Below are 12,546 nucleotides of genomic sequence, written 5' to 3'. Positions count from 1 at the left end.
AAAATGGACAAATTCTTAGAAACACAAACATTGACACTGAAAAATAAGAACTAGAAGATCTCAACAAGGAATCATAGATCTCAATCTAGGAACCCATCTAACCAAGGATGCAAAGGAATTGTACATAGAAAAACTACAAAACATCACTAATAAAAAGATTGAATCACTAATTAAAAACCTCCAAAAAGAGAGAAGTCCAGGAACAGATGGCTTCACAGGAGAATTCTACCAAGCTTTCCAAGAAGAATTAATCCTAATCCTGTACAAACTCTTCCAAAAAATTGAAAAGGAGAGAATACTTCCTAATTCATTTTACAAGGCCAGCAACACTTTCATACCAAAGCCAGATAAAAATACAACAAGAAAGGAAAACTAAACCAATTTGTCTTATGAATATAGATGAAAAATCCTCAACAAAACACTAGCAAACTGAACCCGAAAGCATACAAAAAAAATTATACATCATGATCAAGTGGGATATATCCTTGTATACAAGGTTGGATCAAAACAAGAAAATCCATTAATGTAACACACTACATTAACAGAATGAAGGGGGAACATGTATGATTATCTCAATGCAGAAAAGGCATTTAACAAAATTCAGCACACTTTATTGGTAAAAACACTTAGAACACTAGAATTAGAAGGAAACTTCCTCAACAAGATAAAGGGCATATATGAAAAGCCCACAATAATATTATACCTAACGGTGAAAGACTGAAAGCATTCCCTCTAAGTTCAGGAACAAGACAAGGATGCCCACTGTCACCACTGTTATTAAAGAGTATACTGGAAGTTCTTGCCAGTGAAATTAGGCAAGAAAAAGAAATAAAAGGCATCCAAACTAGAAAGGAAGAAACAATTTTCTCTATTTGCAGATGATATGACCCCATATACAGAAAATCCTGAAAAATCTAGCACAAAGCTACCAGAGCTAATAAATGAATTCAGCAAAGTGGTAGGGTACAAGATCAACACTCAAAAATCAGTAGTGAGTTTCCCAAGTCGAGGCGGCCGGCGCCCCTCTTTTGCGGGCGGCTTCGAGTCTCGGCTTCGAGTCCGCGGCTACGAGTCTTGGATCAGAGGGCTATCCAAAGTCTGGACTGGCTAGTCTGACTGCGAGACTCGGCTGCGGTGAGATCCCCGAGCGGCACGTGATCTCCCGATCAGCGGCAGCTGCGGCGGTCCAAGCTACTCCCTCCCTCCTTCCCAGGCCAGCTGAGAGTCTCGGAGAGGCAAGTTTCCCAAGTCGAGGCAGCCGGTGCCCCTCTTTTGCGGGCGGCTTCAAGTCTTGGCTTTGAGTCCGCGGCTACGTGTCTGGCATCAGAGGGCTATCCAAGCCACGGTGGCCCCCCCGCCACGGAAGGCTTCCTAGTCCGGTGGGGAATTCCCCAGGCCCGCTGCGGCCGGCGACCAGCCACAGGGTCCCCTCAAGCCGCGACAGCTGACGCCCCCACCACGCGCGGCCCCTGAACCAGTGGAGAGAATTGGATCGGAAATCCCCAGGCCGCGGAGATCGGTGACCTGGGGGGACCCATTCCAAACACTTGAGACAAACGTGTGCCACGTGCGCCACCTACGGGGCAAGATAAGAAAAACAGATCCCAGAGATTTCACAGAAATATCTTACAACCTTGCTGGGTCCGACACCCAGAGAAATCTGAATAAATGCCCAGACGCCAGCAGCAGAAGATAACTCTCCATGCTCAAAAGATTGAGAATATGGCCCAGTCAAAGGAACAAACCAATAGCTCAAATGAGATACAAGAGCTGAGACAACTAATGCTGAATATACGAACAGAAATGGAAAACCTCTTCAAAAAGGAAATCGATAAATTGAGGGAGAACATGAAGAGGACATGGGCTGAACATAAAGAAGAAATAGAAAAACTGAAAAAACAAATCACAGAACTTACGGAAGTGAAGGATAAAGTAGCAAAGATGGAAAAAATAATGGATACCTACAATGATAGATTTAAAGAGACAGAAGATAGAATTAGTGATCTGGAGGATGGAACATCTGAATTCCAAAAAGAAACAGAAACTATCAGGAAAAGAATAGAAAAATTTGAACAGGGTATCAGGGAACTCAAGGACAATATGAACCGCACAAATATATGTGTTGTGGGTGTCCCAGAAGGAGAAGAGAAGGGAAAAGGAGGAGAAAAACTAATGGAAGAAATTATCACTGAAAATTTCCCAACTCTTATGAAAGACCTAAAATTACAGATCCAAGAAGTGCAGCGCACCCCAAAGAGAACAGACCCAAATAGGCGTTCTCCAAGACACTTACTAGTTAGAATGTCAGAGGTCAAAGAGAAAGAGAGGATCTTGAAAGCAGCAAGAGAAAAACAATCCATCACATACAAGGGAAACCCAATAAGACTAGTGTAGATTTCTCAGCAGAAACCATGGAAGCTAGAAGACAGTGGGATGATATATTTAAATTACTAAAAGAGAAAAACTGCCAACCAAGACTCCTATATCCAGCAAAATTATCCTTCAAAAATGAGGAAGAAATTAAAACATTCTCAGACAAAAAGTCACTGAGAGAATTTGTGACCAAGAGACCAGCTCTGCAAGAAATACTAAAGGGAGCACTAGAGTCAGATACGAAAAGACAGAAGAGAGAGGTATGGAGAAGAGTGTAGAAAGAAGGAAAGTCAGATATGATATATATAATACAAAAGGCAAAATGGTAGAGGAAAATATTATCCAAACAGTAATAACACTAAATGTCAATGGACTGAATTCCCCAATCAAAAGACATAGATTGGCAGAATGGATTAAAAAACAGGATCCTTCTATATGCTGTCTACAGGAAACACATCTTAGACCCAAAGATAAACATAGGTTGAAAGTGAAAGGTTGGGAAAAGATATTTCACGCAAATAACAACCAGAAAAGAGCAGGAGTGGCTATACTAATATCCAACAAATTAGACTTCAAATGTAAAACAGTTAAAGGAGACAAAGAAGGACACTATATACTAATAAAAGGAACAATTAAACAAGAAGACATAACAATCATAAATATTTACGCACTGAACCAGAATGCCCCAAAATACGTGAGGAATACACTGCAAACACTGAAAAGGGAAATAGACGCATATACCATAATAGTTGGAGACTTCAACTCACCACTCTCATCAAGGGACAGAACATCTAGACAGAGGATCAACAAAGAAATAGAGAATCTGAATATTACTATAAATGAACTAGACTTAACAGACATTTATAGGACATTACATCCCACAACAGCAGGATACACCTTTTTCTCAAGTGCTCATGGATCATTCTCAAAGATAGACCATATGCTGGGTCACAAAGCAAGTCTTAACAAATTTAAAAAGATTGAAATCATACACAACACTTTCTCGGATCATAAAGGAATGAAGTTGGAAATCAATAATAGGCTGAGTGCCAGAAAATTCGCAAATACGTGGAGGCTCAACAACACACTCCTAAACAACGAGTGGGTCAAAGAAGAAATTGCTAGAGAAATTAGCAAATACCTCGAGGCGAATGAAAATGAAAACACAACATATCAAAACTTATGGGACGCAAAGGCAGTGCTAAGAGGGCCTATAAATGCCTATATCAGAAAAGAAGAAAAGGCAAAAATTCAGGAATTAACTATCCATTTGGAAGAACTGGAGAAAGAACAGCAAACTAACCCCAAAGCAAGCAAAAGGACAGAAATAACAAAGATTAGAGCACAAATAAATGAAATTGAAAACATGAAAACAATAGAGGAAATCAATAAGGCCAGAAGTTGGTTCTATGAGAAAATCAATAAGATTGATGGGCCCTCAGCAAAACTGACAAAAAGAAGAAGAGAGAGGATGCAAATAAATAAGATCAGAAATGGAAGAGGAGACATAACTACTGACCTCACAGAAATAAAGGAGGTAATAACAGGATACTATGAACAACTTTACGCTAATAAATACAACAATTTAGAGGAAATGGACGGGTTCCTGGAAAGACATGAACAACCAACTTTGACTCAAGAAGAAATAGATGACCTCAACAAACCAATCACAAGTAAAGAAATTGAATCAGTCATTCAAAAGCTTCCTAAAAAGAAAAGTCCAGGACCTGACGGCTTCACATGTGAATTCTATCAAACATTCCAGAAAGAATTGGTACCAACTCTCCTCAAACTCTTCAAAAAAATCGAAGCAGAGGGAAAACTACCTAATTCATTCTATGAAGCCAACATTACCCTCATACCAAAACCAGGCAAAGATATTACAAGAAAAGAAAACTACAGGCCGATCTCTCTAATGAATATAGATGCAAAAATCCTCAATAAAATTCTAGCAAATCGTATCCAACAACACATTAAAAGAATTATTCATCATGACCAAGTAGGATTCATCCCAGGTATGCAAGGATGGTTCAACATAAGAAAATCAATTAATGTAATACACCATATCAACAAATCAAAGCAGAAAAATCACATGATCATCTCAATTGATGCAGAGAAGGGATTTGACAAGATTCAACATCCTTTCCTGTTGAAAACACTTCAAAGGCTAGGAATACAAGGGAACTTCCTTAAAATGATAGAGGGAATATATGAAAAACCCACAGCTAATATCATCCTCAATGGGGAAAAATTGAAAACCTTCCCCCTAAGATCAGGAACAAGACAAGGATGTCCACTATCACCACTATTATTCAACATTGTGTTGGAGGTTCTAGCCAGAGCAATTAGACAAGAAAAAGAAATACAAGGCATCAAAATTGGAAAGGAAGAAGTAAAACTATCACTGTTTGCAGACGATATGATACTATACTTCGAAAACCCGGAAAAATCTACAACAAAACTACTAGAGCTAATAAATGAGTACAGCAAAGTAGCAGGTTACAAGATCAACATTCAAAAATCTGTAGCATTTCTATACACTAGCAATGAACAAGCGGAGGGGGAAATCAAGAAACGAATCCCATTTACAATTGCAACTAAAAGAATAAAATACCTAGGAATAAATTTAACTAAAGAGACAAAAAACCTATATAAAGAAAACTACAAAAAACTGCTAAAAGAAATCACAGAAGACCTAAATAGATGGAAGGGCATACCGTGTTCATGGATTGGAAGACTAAATATAGTTAAGATGTCAATCCTACCTACATTGATTTACAGATTCAATGCAATACCAATCAAAATCCCAACAACTTATTTTTCAGAAATAGAAAAACCAATAAGCAAATTTATCTGGAAGGGCAGGGTGCCCCGAATTGCTAAAAACATCTTGAGGAAAAAAAACGATACTGGAGGTCTTGCACTGCCTGACTTTAAGGCATATTATGAAGCCACAGTGGTCAAAACAGCATGGTATTGGCATAAAGATAGATATATCGACCAATGGAATCGAATACAGTGCTCAGATATAGACCCTCTCATCTATGGACATTTGATCTTTGATAAGGCAGTCAAGCCAACTCACCTGGGACAGAACAGTCTCTTCAATAAATGGTGCCTAGAGAACTGGATATCCATATGCAAAAGAATGAAAGAAGACCCATATCTCACACCCTACACAAAAGTTAACTCAAAATGGATCAAAGATCTAAACATTAGGTCTAAGACCATAAAACAGTTAGAGGAAAATGTAGGGAGATATCTTATGAATCTTACAATTGGAGGCGGTTTTAGGGACTTTATACCTAAAGTAAGAGCACTGAAGAAGGAAATAAATAAATGGGAACTCCTCAAAATTAAACACTTTTGTGCATCAAAGAACTTCATCAAGAAAGTAGAAAGACAGCCTACACAATGGGAATCAATATTTGGAAACGACATATCAGATAAAGGTCTAGTATCCAGAATTTATAATGAGATTGTTCAACTCAACAACAAAAAGACAGCCAACCCAATTACAAAATGGGAAAAAGACTTGAATAGACACCTCTCAGAGGAGGAAATACAAATGGCCAAAAGACACATGAAGAGATGCTCAATGTCCCTGGCCATTAGAGAAATGCAAATCAAAACCACAATGAGATATCATCTCACACCCACCAGAATGGCCATTATCAACAAAACAGAAAATGACAAGTGCTGGAGAGGATGCGGTGAAAGAGGCACACTTATCCACTGTTGGTGGGAATGTCAAATGGTGCAACCACTGTGGAAGGCAGTTTGGCGGTTCCTCCAAAAGCTGAATATAGAATTGCCATACGACCCAGCAATACCATTGCTGGGAATCTACTCAAAGGAATTAAGGGCAAAAACTCAAACGGACATTTGCACACCAATGTTTATAGCAGCGTTATTTACAATTGCAAAGAGATGGAAACAGCCAAAATGTCCATCAACAGACGAGTGGCTAAACAAACTGTGGTATATACATACGATGGAATATTATGCAGCTTTAAGGCAGGATAAACTTATGAAGCATGTAATAACATGGATGGACCTAGAGAACATTATGCTGAGTGAGTCTAGCCAAAAACTAAAGGACAAATACTGTATGGTCCCAATGATGTGAATCGACACTCGAGAATAAACTTGGAATATGTCATTGGTAACAGAGTTTAGCAGGAGTTAGAAACAGGGTAAGATAATGGGTAATTGGAGCTGATGGGATACAGACTGTGCAATAGGACTAGATACAAAAACTCAAAAATGGACAGCACAATAAAACCTAATTGTAAAGTAATCATGTTAAAACACTGAATGAAGCTGCTCCGAGCTACAGGTATTTGTTTTGTTTTGTTTTGTTCTTACTATTATTACTTTTATTTTTTTTTCTCTATATTAACATTCTATATCTTTTTCGGTTATATTGCTAGTTCTTCTAAACTGATGCAAATGTACTAAGAAACGATGATCATGCATCTATGTGATGATGTTAAGAATTACTGATTGCATATGTAGAATGATATGATTTCTAAAAAAAAAAAAAATGGTCAGCACAATACTACCTAATTTTAATGTAATTATGTTAAAACACTGAATGAAGCTGCATCTGAGCTATAGTTTTATTTTTTTTCTTATATATTTTTGTACTTTTTATTTTTATTTTTATTTTCTCTCTATATTAGCATTTTATTTCTTTTTCTGTTGTCTTGCTATTTCTTTCTCTAAATCGATGCATATATACTAAGAAATGATAACCATACACCTATGTGATGATATTAAGAATTACTGATTGCATATGTAGAATGGAATGATTTCTAAATGTTGTGTTAGTTAATTTTTTTTAATTAATAAAAAAAAATCAGTAGTGATTCTATATACAAGCAATGAACAACTAGAAGAAGAATTAAAATTCCATTCACAATAGCAACTAAATGAATCAAATATCTAGGAATCAATCTAACCAAGAACGTAAAGGAATTGTACATAGAAAAACTATAAAATTTAATGCTTAAATTGTACGGACTTGGAGAAGCTTAGACTACCTATAGGTATGCCTAAGAGTAACTTCGGAGGGCCTCTTTTGTTGCTCAGATGCAGCCTCTCTCTCTCTCTAAGCCCAATTCTGCAAGTGAAATCATTGCCCTCCCCCCAGTGTGGAATATGACATCCAGGGGTAAAAGTCTCCCTGGTAGCATGGGAGATGACTCCCAGGGAAGTGCCTGGCCCTGGCACCATGGGATCAACAATGCCATCCTGACAAAAAGGGGGAAAAGAAGTGTAACAAATAAGGTATCAGTGGCTGAAAGAATTCAAATAGAGTCAAAAGGCTACTCTGGAGGTCACTTTTAATGCAAGCTTCAGTTAGACACTGCTACCTACCATAGTTAGCCAAACCCCAAACAAAACCATTCCTGCCAATCCTTAAGAACACCTAGGGCATTATACAAGATTCTGCAAAGGTTCCATGCACTAGGTTAGCTTTCCAGAAACCTGTAACCTCCAGATGGGTCCCTGAACCAGATAAGTCCTGAAATGCAGAGGGGCCAGCCTCTCCAGAACATCAAACTAGTTCCATTCCCCTATCCCATATTATCAACAGCCCCTTCCAACATGAAAAAGTTAGACTGGGTATAGCCCAAATACCCCTGAAGAGTGCAAGAAAGATCAAAGGTGGTGGTGGAATTATACAGACAAGGCAGGGCTTAACAAATGAGTATGATTGCTGAATCATTATACTGATATTCCTTTTAGTGTCCAGTATCTTAGAGCAGCTAGAAGTAAAAACCTAAAATTGTGGAACTGTAACCCATATCAAATTCTGAAATCTGTTCTATAACTAATTATTGTGAAATTTATTGCTTTTTTGTATAAACGTTATTTTTCACAAAAAAGAAAAAAGTCAGTTAACAGCTATATGATGATACTTTGAACCACTGATTGTACATTTTGGATGATTACTTGGTATGTGAATATATATATATATATAAATAAATAATTACATGGTGTGTGAATATGTATCAATAAAAAATAAAATAATATTTAAAAAGGTAAGAAAAAATAATCATGAACCTAAATATAAGAGCTTAAACTATAAAATTTTTAGAAGAAAATATAAGAGTACCTCTTTGTGGCCTTGGATAAGGCAATGGTTTCTAGATACTACACCAAATCACAAATGTCAAAAGAAAAATAGATGAACTGGATTACATCAAAATTAGAACTTCTGTATTGCAAATAATACCATTAAGAAAGTGAAAAGACTACTCAAGAATAGGAGAAATTATTTATAAATCATATATCTGATAAGCAACTTATATCTGAAATATATAAAGAACTCTTACCATTCGAAATAATAAAAAGATGAATAAATTAATTTAAAAAGGGTTACAGAGGATATTCAATTGTCCAATAAGCACATGAAAAGATGCTCAACATCAGTAGTCATTAAGTAAATGTATATAAAACCCACAATATAATACTACTCTATTTTACACCTACTAGAATGGCTATAATCAAGAAGACAATGACAAGTGTTAGTGAGGATACGAATAAGTTAGAACCCTCAATTGTTGTGGGTGGGAATATAAAATGATGCAGCAATTTTGGAAAACGTCTGACAATTCCTCAAAATATTAAACATAAAGTTACCATATGACCCCAAAATTTCATTCCTAGATATATATCCCAAAGAAATGAAAACATATGTCCACACAAAACATTCTACATGAATATTCATAGCAGTATTATTCATCATAGCCAAAGCAAGTGGAAGTAGATGTTCATCAACTGATGGATAAATAAGCAAACTGTGGTATATCTATACAAAAATAAATTGCACAGGGTTTCTATTTGGAATGATGGAAATGTACTGGTAATGGATGGTGATGAAGGTAGCACGACATTGTGTACACAATTAATAGCAATGAAAAAATATGGATATGATTAAAAGCAGAAATGTTAGATTGTTTATAAGGTAATAGATTTAAAATGTTAAAAATCCATGGAACTACCCTACACAAACTGAATCCTAAGTGAAAATACGGTCTTTAACAATATACTTATAAAAATATGCTATCATCAATTGTAACAAACGTTACACACCAATGAAAGCTGTTGTTGGTGGAGTGGTATACAGGAATCCTGCATTTTATGCACGATTGTTCTGTAAACTCACTTCTCTAATACAGAAAAAAAAAAATGGTAAAGTGCCCTGAGTAGCCAAAACCATCTTGAAAACTAAGAATAAGGTTGGAGGACACACACTTCCTGACTAAATTTTATTACAAAGCCACAGTGTTCAAAACAGCATGGTACTGGCACAAGGATGGATATATGAACAAATAGAATAAAACTGAGCGTTCAAAATTAGATCCTCACATCTACCAACAATTGATTTTTGACAAGACTGCCAAATGTACTCAAATGGGACAGAAGACTCTCTTCAACAAATGGTTCTATGAGAACGGGATATCTTTATGCAAAAGAATGAAGGGGAACACTATCTCACACAATACACAAATATTAACTCAAAATGGATCAAAGACCTAAATATAGGAAAAAATGTAGATCTTCAGGGTCTTGTGTTAACCCATGATTTCTTAGACTTTATACCCAAAGCACAAGCAACAAAAGAAAAAGTTAGTAAATGGGACCTCAACAAAATTAAAAAGTTTCGTGCAGCCAATGAGTTTATCATGAAGCTGAAAAGACAACCTACTCAAAAGGAGAAAATATTTGGAAATCACATATCCAGAATATATAAAGAAATCCTACAACTCAACAACAAAAAGACAAAAAAACCAATTAAATAATGGGCAAAAATCTTGTACAGACATTTCTCCAAAGAGACTATAGAGACAGACAAAAAGCACATGAAAAGATGCTCAATATCACTGGCTATTGGGGAAATGCAAATTCAAACTGCAATGACATATCATTTCACACCCATTAGAATGGCTATTAATTAAAACAAACAAACAAACAGAAAACTACCAGTGTCAACAGGACGTGGAGAAATTGGAGCACTCATTCATTGTCAGTGTGGATGTAAAAGGTAGCCAATGACAGGTATAAAATTGCCACATGACCCAGCAAACCCACTGAGAGATTCATACCCAAAAGATTCAAAAGCAGGGACTTGAACAGATATTTGCAGACCAATGTTCATTGTGGCATTATTCACAATTGCCAAAAAGTGGAAGCAACCCAAGTTTCCATTAATCAATGAATGGATAAATGAAATGTAGTATATACATTCAATGGAATGTTATTTTGCCATAAAAAAGGAATGAAGTTCTGATACATGTAATAGCATGGATGAACTCTGAAGATATCATGTTGAATGAAATGTCAGATAAAAAAGGACAAATATTATATGATCTTACTGACAGGAAATACTTAGAACTAGCAAACTCACACAGTTAGAACTGAGAATATAGGTTACCAGGAGCTGGGGTGAGGATAGGGAATGGGGAGTTAAAGTTTAAATTGTACAGAGTTTTTATTTCAGTTGATTATAAAGTTTTGGTAATGGATGGTGGTGATGGTAGCACAACATTATGAATGTAATTAGCAGCACTGAATTACATTTATAAATGTGGTTAAAAGGAGAAAAATTAGGTTGTACATATGCCACTAGGATACAATTTTTAAAAACATATGACTATGCAACAGTGAAACCTATTGTAAACATGACTATAGTTAATAGCTCAATTATAAAATGTTCTTTCATGAACTGTAACAAATGTATCACACTAATGTAAGGTATTAATAATAGGGTGGTGTATGGAACTCTGTATTTTATGCATGATTTTTCTGTAAAGCCATTTCTCTAATAATAATAAAAAAAAAATTAAACAAGGAATTGTACTGCATGGACAGAAGTAATTCAGGGTGAACTTTCTTACGGCCACAGAATGAGACAAGCTCTGCTGATACCTGCTAGCAGCTTGTGGTGCCAAAATGATACCAGCATTCAGGGTTTCACAATTCAGCAACCATGGGAGATGAAACGGCATGGGGCTGCTTACCTGTTCTTCCTGCAGCGGATTGTGAAGGCAAGAAAGAAGAGCATTAGAAGAAGTCCACAGCTCAGAAAAGTCCAAATAACACCCACGAGGACAGGAGACAATGAAGAGATGGTCTTACTGCCATGGGAAGAGGTCTGAGAAGAGAATAAAATGAAGTGCGTTAGGAATAAAGGATCTCCTGCAGGTTGAACATGAACTTCCCCCTCAATACCAAAGCTGTGAAATACATGTCCCAGATGCGGAGCACCTCCCCTCATTCTCCTTCTCCTCCTCCCCACCATCCTCTCCTCTACCACCACCATCACCACCACCACCAAGCCTAGCTAAGCAGCCCTGACACCCCTGCTTACTTACAACTGTTGTCCTGCAAAGATCCTGAAGGGGTCTCCGATCCAGTTCCTGGCCAGATAAACTGTCACAAAATTCAGAGCAGTTTATTTCAGGCTCCATGTCATCACATGCCCCTCGTGATGAGCAATTATTCAGTTCTGGTCACCCTTTGGTAGGGATGCAAATCTTTCATGGAAACACAACAGCAACTTAAACTTCTTCAGAAGCCCCATGTTGAAGTTGACTTCCAGCTCAAAATCCAGGATGAACAGTCCATTCATGTGGAAGCCAAGGTTTGACTCACTAGGCTTCTGCATCTGACACCCTCCAGGGTCTTCTGATTCTCTGATGTCTGTGCTCACGAGTCAAGAGTGAGCATCTTCGCAACCATGAGGCTACACAAAGCGGTGATCCTGGCTTGCCACCAGAGGGCAGTCACTGCTCCAAGCACTCACACTGGTCTTGGAAGGAAAGAGAGCAATTAAAGCTATTAACAAATATATATCTATGTGTATGTATGCATGTATATGTACGTGCATATATATATGTATATATTGGTTTATTACAGAGGTTTAAAAATACTTCTGCGTATTTTGTATACTTTAATTATACAATTATATTTTATTATAAATAGTTATATATTTTATTATATATATTACAGAGGTTTAAAATTTATATAATCTATATTTAAATACATATACATTTAAACCTCTATCATAAGCAATACTTTAAAAATAAAGACAAAGCCCATCTAACAATTTATAGGTAAAAAGCTCTACAGTCTCTCTTCATTTCCTTTTTATGGCCCCGC

The 12,546-nt window shown here is 36.8% G+C and overlaps 1 protein-coding gene across 2 annotated transcripts in view; it reads right to left on the bottom strand.

Moving 5' to 3' along the window:
* GPR156 (G protein-coupled receptor 156) overlaps positions 1 to 12,546 on the bottom strand; it is a 157,065-nt gene that overhangs the window by 102,349 nt on the left and 42,170 nt on the right. The window contains exons 2-3 of one of the 2 annotated variants that reach the window (XM_077118217.1): positions 11,760 to 12,196; positions 11,406 to 11,539 (exon numbers count right to left, since the gene is read on the bottom strand). In XM_077118217.1, coding sequence (XP_076974332.1) covers positions 11,406 to 11,539; positions 11,760 to 11,855 — 230 coding nt within the window. In that variant the 5' untranslated portion in view covers positions 11,856 to 12,196. Of the gene's footprint in view, positions 1 to 11,405; positions 11,540 to 11,755; positions 12,197 to 12,546 lie in introns of those variants that run through there. The other variant, XM_077118218.1, reaches the window with a different exon arrangement.

The sequence above is a fragment of the Tamandua tetradactyla genome, chromosome 10, assembly GCF_023851605.1.
Source record: "Tamandua tetradactyla isolate mTamTet1 chromosome 10, mTamTet1.pri, whole genome shotgun sequence".
In the NCBI taxonomy this organism is placed as follows: domain Eukaryota; kingdom Metazoa; phylum Chordata; class Mammalia; order Pilosa; family Myrmecophagidae; genus Tamandua; species Tamandua tetradactyla.
This window is presented reverse-complemented; position numbering and strand designations above follow the sequence as displayed.